The sequence below is a fragment of the Pseudorasbora parva genome, chromosome 9, assembly GCF_024679245.1.
Source record: "Pseudorasbora parva isolate DD20220531a chromosome 9, ASM2467924v1, whole genome shotgun sequence".
NCBI classification, from domain to species: domain Eukaryota; kingdom Metazoa; phylum Chordata; class Actinopteri; order Cypriniformes; family Gobionidae; genus Pseudorasbora; species Pseudorasbora parva.
This window is the reverse complement of record NC_090180.1, coordinates 716,751-737,337: the sequence shown is the minus strand read 5'-3', so window position 1 is coordinate 737,337 and position 20,587 is coordinate 716,751. Positions and strand designations below refer to the sequence as shown.

Below are 20,587 nucleotides of genomic sequence, written 5' to 3'. Positions count from 1 at the left end.
AATTTAGCAAAGGGTATAGCATGTGTCAAAATGACGACAAAGTTGAAACTATGGCCAATTTAGCAAAGGGTATAGCATGTCACAATGATGACAAAGTTTAAACTATGGCCAATTTAGCAAAGGGTATAGCATGTGTCACAATGATGACAAAGTTGAAATTATGGCACATTTAGCAAAGGGTATAGCATGTGTCAAAATGATGACAAAGTTGAAATTATGGCCAATTAAGCAAAGGGTATAGCATGTGTCAAAATGATGACTAAGTTTAAATTATGGCCAATTTAGCAAAGGGTATAGCATGTGTCAAAATGATGACAAAGTTGAAATTATGGCCAATTTAGTAAAGGGTATAGCATGTGTCACAATGATGACAAAGTTGAAATTATGGCAAATTTAGCAAAGGGTATAGCATGTGTCAAAATGATGACAAAGTGGAAATTATGGCATAAAATGTCAAAATTTTGGCAAATTTATTAAAGGGTATAGCATGTGTCAAAATGATGACAAAGTTGAAATTATGGCCAATTTAGCAAAGGGTATAGCATGTGTCAAAATGATGACAAAGTTGAAATTATGGCCAATTTAGCAAAGGGTATAGCATGTGTCAAAATGATGACAAAGTTGAAATTATGGCCAATTTAGCAAAGGGTATAGCATGTGTAAAAATGATGACAAAGTGGAAATTATGGCAAATTTAGCAATGGGTATAGCATGTGTCACAATGATGACAAAGTTGAAATTATGGCCAATTTAGCAAAGGGTATAGCATGTGTCAAAATGATGACAAAGTTGAAATTATGGCCAATTTAGCAAAGGGTATAGCATGTGTCAAAATGATGACAAAGTTGAAATTATGGCCAATTTAGCAAAGGGTATAGCATGTGTCAAAATGATGACAAAGTTGAAATTATGGCCAATTTAGCAAAGGGTATAGCATGTGTCAAAATGATGACAAAGTTGAAATTATGGCCAATTTAGCAAAGGGTATAGCATGTGTAAAAATGATGACAAAGTGGAAATTATGGCAAATTTAGCAATGGGTATAGCATGTGTCACAATGATGACAAAGTTGAAATTATGGCCAGTTTAGCAAAGGGTATAGCATGTGTCAAAATGATGACAAAGTGGAAATTATGGCATAAAATGTCAAAATTATGGCAAATTTAGCAAAGGGTATAGCATGTGTCACAATGATGACAAAGTTGAAATTATGGCCAATTTAGCAAAGGGTATAGCATGTGTCACAATGATGACAAAGTTGAAATTATGACAAATTTGGCAAAGGGTATAGCATGTGTCAAAATGATGACAAAGTGGAAATTATGGCATAAAATGTCAAAATTATGGCAAATTTAGCAAAGGGTATAGCATGTGTCACAATGATGACAAAGTTGAAATTATGGCCAATTTAGCAAAGGGTATAGCATGTGTCAAAATGATGACAAAGTGGAAATTATGGCATAAAATGTCAAAATTATGGCAAATTTAGCAAAGGGTATAGCATGTGTCAAAATGATGACAAAGTTGAAATTATGGCCAATTTAGCAAAGGGTATACCATGTGTTACATTTACATTTACATTTAATCATTTAGCAGACGCTTTTATCCAAAGCGACTTACAAAAAAAGGGTAGAGCAATAGAAGCAACGAAACAAACAAGGCCAACAACCTGTAAGAGCTGTAAGAAATCTCAATTAATTAGCACAGTACACAATTTTTTTTTTTTTTTTTTTTTTTTTTTTTTTATATAGCCAGCTACAACAAATACTCACATACGGAAAATACAGAACACTGGATTTTGATAGCTATGATAACAACCCATTAGGACTAAGGCTGATGCCCCAACTGTTGTCATTAATGTGGATTCAGTGGCCCAATGGGTTGGTTTTGTATGGCATTCTAGCTAAACGCGCAGCAATAGCCATCGACAGCAAAAACTCACGTACGCAAAATACAGAACACTGGATTTTGGTAGGTATGATAACTATGTAACATACCTGCCTGAAGGCACAAATCCGGATGAGAGACGTAGATATGATCAGTAAGTGCTATTCTGTATTGGTCAAGTGCAATAGGAAAAGTGCAATTGGAAAAGATGTGTCTTAAGATGTTTTTTAAAAATGGCTACAGACTCGGCAGCACGAATTGAGATCGGCAGGTCATTCCACCAGGTGGGAACGGTCCAGGAAAATGTCCGTGAGAGCGATTTCATGCCTCTTTGGGAAGGAACCACGAGGCGCCGCTCATTCGCAGAACGCAAGCTTCTGGAGGGTGTTTAAGTCTGAACAATTGAGTTTAGGCTTCCTGCTTCGCTACTGTTCGGACGCTCTTGCTTACTGCTCCGCGCTTTGCTCTATCGCTTCTATATTTTATCTCATAACTTCAACTTCAGCAAATCAACACAGTGCTCAAACAACAAAGCTTAACTTTTTTGATAAAACTTGAAACTCTGGAGACTGGATTACTACAAAAAAGCGAACACTTCATTCGACCAGCCTCTCCCTTCCATCAGCTTACATTCCGGAAGGGAAAACACAGCTGCCTACTATCGAAAGGATAAGAAAATGCCTCTTTTAGTTCAAGAGTCTACTTGCTGCACAAACTGCCACAGACTTTCACAACGGATTGCAGTTCTTGAAACAAAGTTATTTGCGCAACTACCAAACCGGACGAATCACACAGCAGAGCTTCATCACGAACGTCCTCTGCACACAGCTGGTGAGTCCCGTAAATTTAGTGCTACTCAACAGATAGAGAAACAAGTAACTGATCAACACATTAATCGATGGCACAAACAGGGGGCAAGACCCAAACACACTCGAGACGTCAGATTGTCACGAGCTTCATATATTGCTGCAGTAGCATGCTCTACCCCAGACACAAGGATTGCAAACAGTAGTTTCCGACCACCATCGATACATCTTGAAAACAGATTTGAAGTATTAATGAATGAGGATGATGAATCCCCAAACGTGATGAATGTGATCGAACACGGATTGCATCAGCCCACAGCTAACACTAATGCTAACAGGCGCTCAAGGTCGAGCAGACAGCGGCCCTCAGCTCAGAGCACAGCCGAGCCAAGGACTCTGATAGTGGGTGACTCTACAGTCAGAAACATTAGCAGCAGAGATACAACTACATGCTGCCTTCCACAAGCAACCATTTCTGATGTAAACAGAGAAATTCAGAACATCCTGATAAAACATAAGACCGCAAATCGACTTATCATTCATGTAGGAAAGAACGATATTCAGAGAGAGCAGTCAGAACTCATTAAAAGGGATTTCAATGAACTTTTTGAAACACTTAGCAAACTGAAAGTTCAGCCGTTCATCAGTGGACCACTGCCAGCAAGAGGAACAAATAGATTCTCACGGTTGCTTGGGCTTAATACATGGCTGCAAAAAACCTGCATGATGAAGGGAGTGAATTTCATCGACAACTTTAATCTCTTCTGGAGCCAGAGACAATTGTTTACATCAAATGGCCACCACCCAAACAAACTTGGTGCAAGAGTGTTAAAGGACAATATTTATTTTTCCCTTCATCATCCTTCAGCTGTGTGTTCTAACCAACTCAACCGGATACAGAGTATGGACGACCACAGGACTTCTTTTCAGCAGCTGAATGGACATGTGGCTGACACATCCCACAAGGACAATGATAAGACCACGCCCCCACAACAACAATTGCTCACGGACACACTCCCAGCTGAGCCCTGCCCACAGAGCTCACCACAGACTGACTGTGAAGGATTAGATCTGCTCCAAGATTCAGCACCCAAGGATGATTTTCTGGAAAATGGACTGGGAAGCCAGGACAACATATTTCAGCTTCCGATAACACCAGAGAAACAGCCCCTCTCACCGGACATGTCATTCCTCTCTCCAGCATCCCCGCATCTGAGCTTCTCAGAGAAAATGGAGGACTTGGTTCATGCTGGAATCAGACTATCACACTCGATCGCTATGAGCCCCCAAATATCGACCAAAAATCGTGGAGCCCCACAAACACCAAAGCCTGTGGGCCCAGCTCGTCCTCGCCCTCCTCCTGTGAGATTTCTTCGGTCACAACGTCAGGGCCCACACCCGCCTCCATCTGTTGTAGGTGAACCAAAAACAACTGATTCCAGCTCTCAGTGATGTGTTTTGGGTCCCCGCTATGATAACAGTAACTTTATCAAATGTTTACAAAACAAGGGGGAACCCAGTGTGCCTGCCTCTTTCTCTATCTCTGTTCTGTTACGTGAAAGAAAGTCTAAGGCCTTGTCAGGCCGTTTAACAAACCAATATAATCTGCTGCCTGTTACCTGCCAAAATAGGATTAATGTGGAGAAAAAAATTATTACTGTTAAGTTAGCGCTTTTAAACATCCGTTCACTTAAGAACAAATCATTTCTAGTCAATGACTTAATAACCACTAACAACCTAGACTTTCTGCTTCTAAATGAAACGTGGCTAGAAGAAAACTGTAGTGCAACAGTCCTAAATGAAGCAGCCCCTCCTAACTTTACTTTTATGAGTGTTTGCAGATCTGTTAGGAGAGGTGGGGGTGTTGCTGCTCTTTTTAAAGATTTCTATCAATGTAAGCAAGTATCATTTGGTGACTATTTGTCTCTAGAATATCTGGGTATTGTGTTAAAAGGTTCTCCACGCATCCTGCTTATCATTATTTATAGGCCTCCGAAATACTCTGCAGGCTTCACTGAGGACTTTACAGAACTGTTATCAATAATTTCCTCAGAGTTTGACTGTTTTGCTATTGCTGGGGATTTTAACATTCACATAGACAATATTGAATCCAGTAAAACAAAAGAGCTCATGACTGTTCTTAACACTTTTGATTTGACACAGCATGTAAATGGACCCACACACAATCGTGGACACACTCTAGATTTACTTATCACTAAGGGTCTAAACATTTCATCAATTGTTATTAAGGATGTGGCACTGTCTGATCATTTCTGTATTTTCTTTGATATATCAATCTCTCCTGCCATTGAAGCTAGATCTGTCTCTGTCAAAAAGAGATGCTTAAATGAGAACACTAATGTGCTGTTTATGAAGGCTTTATCTCTAACACCAAGCATATCTGCAGACTCTGTTGATTTTCTCCTTGACTCCTTTAACTCAAAAGTTAAGAGTGTAATTGATGATATTGCTCCTCTAAAAGTCAGGAAAAAGAGTACCAAACAAAAAGCACCTTGGAGAAACTCAACAGCAGTTCAAATAATGAAAAGACAATGCAGAAAATCTGAACGCATGTGGCGGAAGACAAAACTTGTAGTCCATTATAACATCTATAAAGACACCCTTCATGCTTTCAATGTTGAACTATGCAAAGCTAGACAGACCTTCTTCTCAAATATTATAAACAGAAACATAAACAACACGCGCACTCTTTTTGCTACTGTCGAGAGACTAACAAACCCCCCGAGTCAGACTCCTAGTGAAATGCTCTCAGACAGTAAATGCAGTGAGTTTGCTTCCTACTTCTCAGAGAAAATCAATAATATCAGAAAGGCGATCAGCACATCCTCTAGTTGCTCTGGGGTCAGTCAGATCATACCAAACCCTCGGAAAATTACCATGTCAGATTTCGATGCTATTGACTGCAAAATTTTAGAAGACACAGTACAGCATCTTAAAACATCAACCTGTGCCCTAGACACACTCCCCACTTCTTTCTTCAAAAGTGTGTTTAACTGTTTAGAAGCAGATCTCCTAGAAGTGGTAAACTCCTCACTCCTCTATGGGACTTTTCCAACCGCCCTTAAAACTGCAATAGTTAAGCCTCTTCTGAAAAAGAGAAATCTGGATAACTCCATACTGAGCAACTACAGACCAATCTCAAATCTCCCCTTCATAGGCAAAATCATTGAAAAAGTTGTTTTCAATCAGTTGAACAAATTCTTACACTCAAATGGATACTTTGACAATTTTCAATCTGGTTTCCGTCCACATCACAGTACAGAGACAGCGCTCATAAAGATTATAAATGATATTCGCTTAAACACTGATACAGGCAAAACATCAATTCTGGTACAACTGGATCTCAGTGCCGCATTCGATACTGTTGACCACAACATACTTCTAGACAGGCTGGAAAACTGGGTTGGGCTTTCTGGAATGGTCCTCAAATGGTTCAGATCATACTTAGAAGGGAGAGGTTATTATGTGAGTATAGGAGACCATAAGTCTGAGTGGACGTCCATGACATGCGGAGTCCCACAAGGGTCAGTTCTAGCACCTCTCCTGTTTAACCTGTATATGCTGCCACTGAGCCAAATAATGAAAAAGAACAATATTGCTTACCACAGCTATGCTGATGACACCCAGCTCTACTTAGCACTATCACCTAATGACTACAGCCCCATTGACTCCCTGTGCAAATGCATTGATGAAGTTAACAACTGGATGTGCCAAAACTATCTTCAGTTAAACAAAGACAAAACCGAAATCACTACATTTGGAAACAAAGATGAAATTCTCAAGGTGAACGCATATCTTGAGGCTAAAGGCCTGATAACAAAAAATCAAGTCAGGAATCTTGGAGTGATTTTACAGTCCGACCTGAGTTTCAGTAGTCATGTCAAAGCAATAACTAAATCAGCATACTATCATCTGAAAAATATTGCAAGGATTAGATGTTTTGTCTCCAGGCAAGACTTAGAGAAACTCGTTCATGCTTTCATCACCAGTAGGGTGGACTATTGTAATGGCCTTCTCACTGGCCTTCCTAAAAAGACCATTAGACAGCTGCAGCTCATACAGAACGCTGCTGCCAGGATTGTGAGCAGAACCAGAAAATATGACCATATCACACCAGTCCTCAGGTCTTTACACTGGCTTCCAGTTACATTTAGGATCGATTTTAAAGTACTATTACTTGTTTATAAATCACTCAATGAACTAGGACCCCAATACATCGCAGATATGCTGATTAAATACAAACCCAACAGATCACTCAGATCAGCAGGATCAAGTCAGTTAGAAATACCAAGAGTTCACTCAAAGCAAGGAGAGTCTGCTTTTAGCTATTATGCCAGCCGTAGTTGGAACCAGCTTCCTGAACAGATCAGATGTGCTCCAACAGTAGCCACATTCAAATCCAGACTCAAAACACATCTGTTCAGCTGTGCGTTTACTGAATGAGCTCTGAGCAACTGTACGTCCGACTGATTGCACCCTATCTTATCTCTTTATTCTTTTTATAATTATTTTAGTTTACCTTTGTTCTTATCTTTGGTTATTGTTTATTTTATATGTTCTTTTGAGTTGAATATGACGAGTGAAAACTGGGTTTGATGGAAATAGTAAGTTTGACAATAAGGTTTGAGTATGTGTAAATCTGTGGAGGGTATGATGAGCGAGTAAGGGTTTTAACAAGAAGGTTTCTGAGTAAAAATCAGGGAATAGTGATTAAAATGGATGTTATGAACGTGTTTGAGAAAGAAATGAATGAGAGGTGTTCTAATTAAGATGGTACATGTATGTAGGCTGTAAACTGAAGAATGTTTATTTTTATATCAGATCATTATTGTGGATCTGACCATTTTATTATTATTATTATTATTTTTTTTTTTTTTATTATTTTTTATTTATTTATTTATTTTTTATTTATTTTTTTTTTTTATTTTTTTTTTTTTTATTTATTTATTTTTATTATTATTATTTTAATTACTATATCTTTACGACTGTTTTAACTATGCTTGTTTTTAATTCTTTATTCGTCCATATGGTATTCTTTTTTTTCTCATGCATTTGTTACCACTATTTTAATTAATTTCTATGTAAAGCACTTTGAATTGCCATTGGGTATGAAATGTGCTATACAAATAAACTTGCCTTGCCTTGCCTTGCCTTGCCTAGGTATATTGGTGCAGAACCAGTGGTTGTTTTGTAGGCGAGAACTAGAGCCTTGAATTTGATGCGAGCAGCCATTGGCAACCAGTGCAGTTTGATGAAGAGAGGCGTAATATGCGTTCTCTTCGGCTCATTAAAGACCACTCTCGCCGCTGCATTCTGGATCAGCTGCAAGGGTTTGATAGTGCATGCTGGAAGCCCAGCCAGAAGAGCATTACAATAGTCCAGTCTGGAGAGAACAAGAGCTTGAACCAGGAGTTGTGCAGCCTGTTCTGATAGGAAGGGTCTAATCTTTCTAATGTTGTATAAAGCAAATCTGCAGGACCGGGCTGTTGCAGTAATGTGGTCAGTGAAGTTTAACTGGTCATCAATCACAACTCCAAGGTTCCTGGCTGTCCTTGATGGAGTTATGGTCGATGAACCAAGCTGAATGGAGAAATTTTGATGAAGTGCTGGGTTGGTTGAGAAAACAAGTAATTCTGTCTTTGCAAGATTGAGTTTAAGATGATGCTCCTTCATCCAGTCAGAAATGTCTGTCAGACAGGCAGCGATACGAACACTGACTGTAGGATCATCTGGTTGAAATGAGAAGTAGAGTTGAGTGTCATCAGCATAGCAGTGATAGGAAAAGCCATGTTTCTGAATGACGGAACCTAATGATGACATGTAGATGGAGAAAAGAAGTGGTCCAAGGACTGAGCCCTGGGGAACCCCAGTAGCTAGATGATGTGACTTAGACACTACACCTCTCCATGACACCCTGTAGGACCTACCAGAGAGGTAAGACCTGAACCACTGGAGGGCAGTTCCTGAGATACCCATCGTCTTAAGTGTTGACAGGAGGATCTGGTGGTTAACTGTGTCAAAAGCAGCAGACAGATTCAGCAGAATGAGCACTGAGGATTTGGAAGCTGCTTTTGCCAGTCTCAGTGCCTCAGTTACCGAGAGCAAGGCAGTCTCAGTCGAATGGCCGCTTTTGAAGCCGGATTGGTTGTTGTCTAGGAGGTTGTCCCTTTCAAGAAACATAGAGAGTTGATTGAACACAACTCGCTCAAGGGTCTTTGCAATGAAAGGCAGAAGGGATACCGGTCGGTAGTTTTCTAAAAGTGCTGGATTCAGAGAGGGTTTCTTAAGCAGTGGGGTTACCCGAGCCTGCTTAAATGCTGTGGGAAAGGTTCCCGTGTGAAGAGAAGTGTTGACAATGTGAGTGAGTGCAGGAGTGATTGAAGAAGAAATGGCCTGAAGGAGGTGAGTGGGTATAGGATCAAGAGGACAGGTAGTAGGGTGATTTGAAAGGATGAGTTTAGAAATATCTGCCTCGGAGAGCGGAGAGAAGGATGGAAGCGTGTTCGTGTTAGTTGTTGAGATGTGCTTGTCAGTTTGTGATGAGGAGAACTGTTTGCTGATGAGGGATGTTTTGTTTGTGAAAAATGATGCAAAGTCATCAGCTGTAAGAGTTGATGAAGGAGGGGGAGGAGGAGGACAAAGGAGAGAGGAGAATGTTTTAAAGAGTTTGCGAGAGTCAGAGCATTTGTTGATTTTGTTGTGGTAGTATGTTGTTTTAGCAGTGGAGACATTTGTAGAGAAAGAAGAGAGAAGAGACTGATACAAGGTAAGGTCAGTATAGTATTTAGATTTCCGCCATTTCCTCTCTGCCGCCCTGAGTCCAGAGCGATGTTCACGGAGAACATCAGACAGCCAGGGGGCAGATGGGGTGGGACGGGCTGGTCTGGATGAGAGGGGGCAAAAACTGTCTAAGGAGGATGTTAGAGTGGAGCAAAGTGTGTCGGTAGCACTGTTAGTGTCCAGTGCTGAGAACTGAGCAGGTGGAGGGAGTGAAGATGAAACCATAGTGGATAGGCGAGAGGGAGAGAGGGAGCGTAGATTACGCCGAAAGGTCATCTGTGTAGGAGTGCGTGTTGTATCAGGAGTCAGTATGTGGTTAAGAGTGATGAGAAAGTGGTCTGAGGTGTGTAATGGAGTAACTGAAGTGTTGTCCGTGGAGCAGTTGCGTGTGTATACGAGGTCTAATTGGTTTCCTGATCTGTGAGTAGCCGTAGTAGATACTAACTTAAGGTCAAATGAAGTCAGTAGAGTGCTGAAGTCTGCAGCTAGGTGTTTATCAAGATGGATGTTGAAGTCACCAAGCAGAATCAGTGGAGTGCCATCCTCAGGGAAGCTAGAAATTAACACATCCAACTCCTCCACAAAGTTACCGAGGTGACCTGGAGGACGATAGACCACTACCACATGGATTTTAACAGGGTGAGTAATAGTGATTGAGTGCGATTCAAATGAACTGGCCGGTAGAGATGGTAATGGATCAAATTTCCAATCAAAATGTTTTTTGTCAAAATGATGACAAAGTTGAAACTATGGCCAATTTAGCAAAGGCTATAGCATGTGTCAAAATGATGACAAAGTGGAAAGTATGGCATAAAATGTCAAAATTATGGCAAATTTAGCAAAGGGTATAGCATGTGTCACAATGATGACAAAGTTAAAATTATGGCCAATTTAGCAAAGGGTATAGCATGTGTCAAAATTATGACAAAGTTGAAATTATGGCCAATTTAGCAAAGGGTATAGCGTGTGTCACAATGGTGACAAAGTTGAAATTATGGCCAGTTTAGCAAAGGGTATAGCATGTGTCAAAATGATGACAAAGTGGAAATTATGGTATAAAATGTCAAAATTATGGTAAATTTAGCAAAGGGTATAGCATGTGTCAAAATGATGACAAAGTTGAAATTATGGCAATTTTAGCAAAGGGTATAGCATGTGTCAAAATGATGACAAAGTGGAAATTATGTCAAATTTAGCAAAGGGTATAGCATGTGTCAAAATGATGACAAAGTCGAAATTATGGGAAATTTAGCAAAGGGTATAGCATGTGTCAAAATGATGACAAAGTTGAAATTATGGCAATTTTAGCAAAGGGTATAGCATGTGTCAAAATGATGACAAAGTTGAAATTATGGCAATTTTAGCAAAGGGTATAGCATGTGTCAAAATGATGACAAAGTTGAAATTATGGCCAATTTAGCAAAGGGTATAGCATGTGTCAAAATGATGACAAAGTTGAAATGATGGCACATTTAGCAAAGGGTATAGCATGTGTCAAAATGATGACAAAGTTAAAAATTATGGCAAATTTAGCAAAGGGTATAGCATGTGTCACAATGATGACAAAGTGGAAATTATGGCAAATTTAGCAAAGGGTATAGCATGTGTCAAAATGATGACAAAGTTGAAATTATGGCAAATTTAGTAAAGGGTATAGCATGTGTCAAAATGATGACAAAGTTGAAAATATGGCATAAAAAGTCAAAATTATGGCAAATTTAGCAAAGGGTATAGCATGTTTCAAAATGATGACAAAGTTGAAATTATGGCCAATTTAGCAAAGGGTATAGCATGTGTCAAAATGATGACAAAGTTGAAATTATGGCCAATTTAGCAAAGGGTATAGCATGTGTCAAAATGATGACAAAGTTGAAATTATGGCCAATTTAGCAAAGGGTATAGCATGTGTCATAATGGTGACAAAGTTGAAATTATGGCCAGTTTAGCAAAGGGTATAGCATGTGTCAAAATGATGACAAAGTTGAAATTATGGCATAAAATGTCAAAATTATGGCCAATTTAGCAAAGGGTTTAGCATGTGTCACAATGATGACAAAGTTGAAATTATGGCCAATTTAGCAAAGGGTATAGCATGTGTCAAAATGATGACAAAGTTGAAATTATGGCAAATTTAGCAAAGGGTATAGCATGTGTCAAAATGATGACAAAGTTGAAATTATGGCCAATTTAGCAAAGGGTATAGCATGTGTCAAAATGATGACAAAGTTGAAATGATGGCACATTTAGCAAAGGGTATAGCATGTGTCAAAATGATGACAAAGTTAAAAATTATGGCAAATTTAGCAAAGGGTATAGCATGTGTCACAATGATGACAAAGTGGAAATTATGGCAAATTTAGCAAAGGGTATAGCATGTGTCAAAATGATGACAAAGTTGAAATTATGGGAAATTTAGCAAAGGGTATAGCATGTGTCAAAATGATGACAAAGTTGAAATTATGGCAAATTTAGTAAAGGGTATAGCATGTGTCAAAATGATGACAAAGTTGAAAATATGGCATAAAAAGTCAAAATTATGGCAAATTTAGCAAAGGGTATAGCATGTGTCAAAATGATGACAAAGTTGAAATTATGGCCAATTTAGCAAAGGGTATAGCATGTGTCAAAATGATGACAAAGTTGAAATTATGGCCAATTTAGCAAAGGGTATAGCATGTGTCACAATGGTGACAAAGTTGAAATTATGGCCAGTTTAGCAAAGGGTATAGCATGTGTCAAAATGATGACAAAGTTGAAATTATGGCATAAAATGTCAAAATTATGGCCAATTTAGCAAAGGGTTTAGCATGTGTCACAATGATGACAAAGTTGAAATTATGGCCAATTTAGCAAAGGGTATAGCATGTGTCAAAATGATGACAAAGTTGAAATTATGGCAAATTTAGCAAAGGGTATAGCATGTGTCAAAATGATGACAAAGTGGAAATTATGGTATAAAATGTCAAAATTATGGTAAATTTAGCAAAGGGTATAGCATGTGTCAAAATGATGACAAAGTTGAAATTATGGCAATTTTAGCAAAGGGTATAGCATGTGTCAAAATGATGACAAAGTGGAAATTATGTCAAATTTAGCAAAGGGTATAGCATGTGTCAAAATGATGACAAAGTTGAAACTATGGCCAATTTAGCAAAGGGTATAGCATGTGTCAAAATGATGACAAAGTTGAAATTATGGCAAATTTAGCAAAGGGTATAGCATGTGTCACAATGATGACAAAGTGGAAATTATGGCAAATTTAGCAAAGGGTATAGCATGTGTCAAAATGATGACAAAGTTGAAATTATGGCAAATTTAGCAAAGGGTATAGCATGTGTCAAAATGATGACAAAGTGGAAATTATGGTATAAAATGTCAAAATTATGGTAAATTTAGCAAAGGGTATAGCATGTGTCAAAATGATGACAAAGTTGAAATTATGGCAATTTTAGCAAAGGGTATAGCATGTGTCAAAATGATGACAAAGTGGAAATTATGTCAAATTTAGCAAAGGGTATAGCATGTGTCAAAATGATGACAAAGTTGAAACTATGGCAAATTTAGCAAAGGGTAAAGCATGTGTCAAAATGATGACAAAGTTGAAATTATGGGAAATTTAGCAAAGGGTATAGCATGTGTCAAAATGATGACAAAGTTGAAATTATGGCAAATTTAGCAAAGGGTATAGCATGTGTCAAAATGATGACAAAGTTGAAATTATGGCCAATTTAGCAAAGGGTATAGCATGTGTCAAAATGATGACAAAGTTGAAATTATGGCAAATTTAGCAAAGGGTATAGCATGTGTCAAAATGATGACAAAGTTGAAATTATGGTATAAAATGTCAAAATTATGGTAAATTTAGCAAAGGGTATAGCATGTGTCAAAATGATGACAAAGTGGAAATTATGTCAAATTTAGCAAAGGGTATAGCATGTGTCAAAATGATGACAAAGTTGAAACAATGGCAAATTTAGCAAAGGGTATAGCATGTGTCAAAATGATGACAAAGTTGAAATTATGGGAAATTTAGCAAAGGGTATAGCATGTGTCAAACTAATGACAAAGTTGAAATTATGGCAATTTTAGCAAAGGGTATAGCATGTGTCAAAATGATGACAAAGTTGAAATTATGGCAATTTTAGCAAAGGGTATAGCATATGTCAAAATTATGACAAAGTTGAAATTATGGCCAATTTAGCAAAGGGTATAGCATGTGTCAAAATGATGACTAAGTTGAAATGATGGCACATTTAGCAAAGGGTATAGCATGTGTCAAAATGATGACAAAGTTGAAATTATGGCAAATTTAGCAAAGGGTATAACATGTGTCACAATGATGACAAAGTGGAAATTATGGCAAATTTAGCAAAGGGTATAGCATGTGTCAAAATGATGACAAAGTTGAAATTATGGGAAATTTAGCAAAGGGTATAGCATGTGTCAAAATGATGACAAAGTTGAAATTATGGGAAATTTAGCAAAGGGTATAGCATGTGTCAAAATGATGACAAAGTTGAAATTATGGAATAAAAAGTCAAAATTATGGCAAATTTAGCAAAGGGTATAGCATATGTCAAAATGATGACAAAGTCGAAATTATGGCAAATTTAGCAAAGGGTATAGCATGTGTCAAAATGATGACAAAGTTGAAATGATGGCAAATTTAGCAAAGGGTATAGCATGTGTCAAAATGATGAAAAAGTTGAAATTATGGCAAATTTAGCAAAGGGTAAAGCATGTGTCAAAATGATGACAAAGTTGAAATTATGGCCAATTTAGCAAAGGGTATAGCATGTGTCAAAATGATGACAAAGTTGAAATTATGGCAAATTTAGCAAAGGGTATAGCATGTGTCAAAATGATGACAAAGTGGAAATTATGGTATAAAATGTCAAAATTATGGTAAATTTAGCAAAGGGTATAGCATGTGTCAAAATGATGACAAAGTTGAAATTATGGCAATTTTAGCAAAGGGTATAGCATGTGTCAAAATGATGACAAAGTGGAAATTATGTCAAATTTAGCAAAGGGTATAGCATGTGTCAAAATGATGACAAAGTTGAAACTATGGCAAATTTAGCAAAGGGTATAGCATGTGTCAAAATGATGACAAATTTGAAATTATGGGAAATTTAGCAAAGGGTATAGCATGTGTCAAACTAATGACAAAGTTGAAATTATGGCAATTTTAGCAAAGGGTATAGCATGTGTCAAAATGATGACAAAGTTGAAATTATGGCAATTTTAGCAAAGGGTATAGCATGTGTCAAAATTATGACAAAGTTGAAATTATGGCCAATTTAGCAAAGGGTATAGCATGTGTCAAAATGATGACAAAGTTGAAATGATGGCACATTTAGCAAAGGGTATAGCATGTGTCAAAATGATGACAAAGTTGAAATTATGGCAAATTTAGCAAAGGGTATAGCATGTGTCACAATGATGACAAAGTTGAAATTATGGCCAATTTAGCAAAGGGTATAGCATGTATCAAAATGATGACAAAGTTGAAATTATTGCCAATTTAGCAAAGGGTATAGCATGTGTCAAAATGATGACAAAGTTGAAATTATGGCCAATTTAGCAAAGGGTATAGCACGTGTCAAAATGATGACAAAGTTGAAATTATGGCCAATTTAGCAAAGGGTATAGCATGTGTCAAAATGATGACAAAGTTGAAATTATGGCCAATTTAGCAAAGGGTATAGCACGTGTCAAAATGATGACAAAGTTGAAATTATGGCAATTTAAGCAAAGGGTATAGCATGTGTCAAACTGATGACAAAGTTGAAATTATGGCCAATTTAGCAAAGGGTATAGCATGTGTCAAAATGATGACAAAGTTGAAATGATGGCAAATTTAGCAAAGGGTATAGCATGTGTCAAAATGATGAAAAAGTTGAAATTATGGCAAATTTAGCAAAGGGTAAAGCATGTGTCAAAATGATGACAAAGTTGAAATTATGGCCAATTTAGCAAAGGGTATAGCATGTGTCAAAATGATGACAAAGTTGAAATTATGGCAAATTTAGCAAAGGGTATAGCATGTGTCAAAATGATGACAAAGTGGAAATTATGGTATAAAATGTCAAAATTATGGTAAATTTAGCAAAGGGTATAGCATGTGTCAAAATGATGACAAAGTTGAAATTATGGCAATTTTAGCAAAGGGTATAGCATGTGTCAAAATGATGACAAAGTGGAAATTATGTCAAATTTAGCAAAGGGTATAGCATGTGTCAAAATGATGACAAAGTTGAAACTATGGCAAATTTAGCAAAGGGTATAGCATGTGTCAAAATGATGACAAATTTGAAATTATGGGAAATTTAGCAAAGGGTATAGCATGTGTCAAACTAATGACAAAGTTGAAATTATGGCAATTTTAGCAAAGGGTATAGCATGTGTCAAAATGATGACAAAGTTGAAATTATGGCAATTTTAGCAAAGGGTATAGCATGTGTCAAAATTATGACAAAGTTGAAATTATGGCCAATTTAGCAAAGGGTATAGCATGTGTCAAAATGATGACAAAGTTGAAATGATGGCACATTTAGCAAAGGGTATAGCATGTGTCAAAATGATGACAAAGTTGAAATTATGGCAAATTTAGCAAAGGGTATAGCATGTGTCACAATGATGACAAAGTTGAAATTATGGCCAATTTAGCAAAGGGTATAGCATGTATCAAAATGATGACAAAGTTGAAATTATTGCCAATTTAGCAAAGGGTATAGCATGTGTCAAAATGATGACAAAGTTGAAATTATGGCCAATTTAGCAAAGGGTATAGCACGTGTCAAAATGATGACAAAGTTGAAATTATGGCCAATTTAGCAAAGGGTATAGCATGTGTCAAAATGATGACAAAGTTGAAATTATGGCCAATTTAGCAAAGGGTATAGCACGTGTCAAAATGATGACAAAGTTGAAATTATGGCAATTTAAGCAAAGGGTATAGCATGTGTCAAAATGATGACAAAGTTGAAATTATGGCCAATTTAGCAAAGGGTATAGCATGTGTCAAAATGATGACAAAGTTGAAATGATGGCACATTTAGCAAAGGGTATAGCATGTGTCAAAATGATGACAAAGTTGAAATTATGGCAAATTTAGCAAAGGGTATAGCATGTGTCACAATGATGACAAAGTGGAAATTATGGCAAATTTAGCAAAGGGTATAGCATGTGTAAAATGATGACAAAGTTGAAATTATGGGAAATTTAGCAAAGGGTATAGCATGTGTCAAAATGATGACAAAGATGAAATTATGGCAAATTTAGTAAAGGGTATAGCATGTGTCAAAATGATGACAAAGTTGAAAATATGGCATAAAAAGTCAAAATTATGGCAAATTTAGCAAAGGGTATAGCATGTGTCAAAATGATGACAAAGTTGAAATTATGGCCAATTTAGCAAAGGGTATAGCATGTGTCAAAATGATGACAAAGTTGAAATTATGGCCAATTTAGCAAAGGGTAAAGCATGTGTCACAATGATGACAAAGTTGAAATTATGGCCAATTTAGCAAAGGGTATAGCATGTGTCAAAATGATGACAAAGTTGAAATTATGGCCAATTTAGCAAAGGGTATAGCATGTGTCAAAATGATGACAAAGTTGAAATTATGGCAAATTTAGCAAAGGGTATAGCATGTGTCAAAATGATGACAAAGTTGAAATTATGGAATAAAAAGTCAAAATTATGGCAAATTTAGCAAAGGGTATAGCATGTGTCAAAATGATGACAAAGTCGAAATTATGGCAAATTTAGCAAAGGGTATAGCATGTGTTAAAAAGATGACAAAGTCAAAATGATGGCCAATTTAGCAAAGGGTATAGCATATGTCAAAATGATGAAAAAATTGAAATTATGGCAAATTTAGCAAAGGGTATAGCATGTGTCAAAATGATGACAAAGTTGAAATTATGGAATAAAAAGTCAAAATTATGGCAAATTTAGCAAAGGGTATAGCATGTGTCAAAATGATGACAAAGTCGAAATTATGGCAAATTTAGCAAAGGGTATAGCATGTGTCAAAAAGATGACAAAGTCAAAATGATGGCCAATTTAGCAAAGGGTATAGCATGTGTCAAAATGATGAAAAAGTTGAAAATATGGCAAATTTAGCAAAGGGTATAGCATGTGTCAAAATGATGACAAAGTTGAAATTATGGCCAATTTAGCAAAGGGTATAGCATGTGTCAAAATGATGACAAAGTTGAAATTATTGCCAATTTAGCAAAGGGTATAGCATGTGTCAAAATGATGACAAAGTCGAAATTATGGCAAATTTAGCAAAGGGTATAGCATGTGTCAAAATGATGACAAAGTTTAATTTATGGCAAATTTAGCAAAGGGTATAGCATGTGTCAAAATGATGACAAAGTTGAAATTATGGCCAATTTAGCAAAGGGTATAGCATGTGTCAAAATGATGATAAAGTTGAAATTATGGCCAATTTAGCAAAGGGTAGAGCATGTGTCAAAATGATGACAAAGTTTAATTTATGGCAAATTTAGCAAAGGGTATAGCATGTGTCAAAATGATGACAAAGTCAAAATTATGGCAAATTTAGCAAAGGGTATAGCATGTGTCAAAGTGATGATAAAGTTGAAATTATGGCCAATTTAGCAAAGGGTACAGCATGTGTGAAAATGATGACAAAGTTGAAATTTTGGCCAATTTAGCAAAGGGTATAGCATGTGTCAAAATTATGACAAAGTTGAAATTATGGCCAATTTAGCAAAGGGTATAGCATGTGTCAAAATGATGACAAAGTTGAAATTATGGCCAATTTAGCAAAGGGTATAGCATGTGTCAAAATGATGACAAAGTTGAAATTATGGCCAATTTAGCAAAGGGTATAGCATGTGTCAAAATGATGACAAAGTGTAAATTATGGCATAAAATGTCAAAATTATGGCAAATTTAGCAAAGGGTATAGCATGTGTCACAATGATGACAAAGTTGAAATTATGGCCAGTTTAGCAAAGGGTAGAGCATGTGTCAAAATGATGACAAAGTGGAAATTATGGCATAAAATGTCAAAATTATGGCAAATTTAGCAAAGGGTATAGCATGTGTCACAATGATGACAAAGTTGAAATTATGGCCAGTTTAGCAAAGGGTATAGCTTGTGTCAAAATGATGACAAAGTGGAAATTATGGCATAAAATGTCAAAATTATGGCAAATTTAGCAAAGGGTATAGCATGTGTCAAAATGATGACAAAGTTGAAATTATGGCCAATTTAGCAAAGGGTATAGCATGTGTCAAAATGATGACAAAGTGGAAATTATGGCATAAAATGTCAAAATTGTGGCAAATTTAGCAAAGGGTATAGCATGTGTCACAATGATGACAAAGTTGAAATTATGGCCAATTTAGCAAAGGGTAGAGCATGTGTCAAAATGATGACAAAGTTGAAATTATGGCCAATTTAGCAAAGGGTATAGCATGTGTCACAATGATGACAAAGTTGAAAATATGGCCAATTTAGCAAAGGGTATAGCATGTGTCAAAATGATGACAAAGTTGAAATTATGGCCAATTTAGCAAAGGGTATAGCATTTGTCAAAATGATGACAAAGTTGAAATTATGGCCAATTTAGCAAAGGGTATAGCATGTGTCAAAATGATGACAAAGTTGAAATTATGGCCAATTTAGCAAAGGGTATAGCATGTGTCAAAATGATGACAAAGTGTAAATTATGGCATAAAATGTCAAAATTATGGCAAATTTAGCAAAGGGTATAGCATGTGTCACAATGATGACAAAGTTGAAATTATGGCCAGTTTAGCAAAGGGTATAGCATGTGTCAAAATGATGACAAAGTGGAAATTATTGCATAAAATGTCAAAATTGTGGCAAATTTAGCAAAGGGTATAGCATGTGTCACAATGATGACAAAGTTGAAATTATGGCCAATTTAGCAAAGGGTAGAGCATGTGTCAAAATGATGACAAAGTTGAAATTATGGCCAATTTAGCAAAGGGTATAGCATGTGTCAAAATGATAACAAAGTTAAAATTATGGCACATTTAGCAAAGGGTATAGCATGTGTCAAAATGATGACAAAGTGGAAATTATGGCACATTTAGCAAAGGGTATAGCATGTGTCAAAATGATGACAAAGTGGAAATTATGGCACATTTAGCAAAGGGTATAGCATGTGTCAAAATGATGACAAAGTGGAAATTATGGCATAAAATGTCAAAATTATGGCAAATTTAGCAAAGGGTAAAGCATGTCAAAATGATGACAAAGTGGAAATTATGGCATAAAAAGTAAAAATGATGGCCAATTTAGCAAAGGGAATAGCATGTGTCACAATGATGACAAAGTTGAAATTGTAGTAAATTTAGCAAAAGGTTTAGCATGTGTCAAAATGATGACAAAGTGGAAATTATGGCAAAAAATGTCAAAATTATGGCAAATTTAGCAAAGGGTATTGCATGTGTCACAACGATGACAAAGTTGAAATTATGGCCAATTTAGCAAAGGGTATAGCATGTGTCAAAATGAGGACAAAGTTGAAATTATGGCAAATGTAGCAAAGGGTATAGCATGTGTCAAAATGATGACAAAGTGGAAATTATGGCATACAATATCAAAATGATGGCAAATTTAGCAAAGGTTAAAGTGTGTCAAAATGATGACAAAGTTGAAATTGTGGCAAATTTAGCAAAAGGTTTAGCATGTGTCAAAATGATGACAAAGTTGAAATTATGGCCAATTTAGCAAAGGGTATAGCATGTGTCAAAATGATGACAAAGTTGAAATTATGGCAAATTTAGCAAAGGGTATAGCATGTGTCACAATGATGACAAAGTTGAAATTATGGCAAATTTAGCAAAGGGCATAGCATGTTTCAAAATGATGACAAAGTTGAAATTATGGCAAATTTAGCAAAGGGTATAGCATGTGTCAAAATGATGACAAAGTTGAAATTATGGCCAATTTAGCAAAGGGTATAGCATGTGTCAAAATGATTACAAAGTTGAAATTATGTCAAATTTAGCAAAGGGTATAGCATGTGTCAAAATGATGACAAAGTTGAAATTATGTCAAATTTAGCAAAGGGTA

At 36.5% G+C, this 20,587-nt stretch overlaps 1 protein-coding gene across 1 annotated transcript in view; it reads left to right on the top strand.

Moving 5' to 3' along the window:
* The first annotated feature begins 2,945 nt into the window (after positions 1 to 2,945).
* trdc (T-cell receptor delta constant) overlaps positions 2,946 to 20,587 on the top strand; it is a 38,112-nt gene continuing 20,470 nt past the window's right edge. The window contains exons 1-2 of the mRNA XM_067452956.1: positions 2,946 to 3,040; positions 3,895 to 4,069. Coding sequence (XP_067309057.1) covers positions 2,946 to 3,040; positions 3,895 to 4,069 — 270 coding nt within the window. The remainder of the gene's footprint in view (positions 3,041 to 3,894; positions 4,070 to 20,587) is intronic.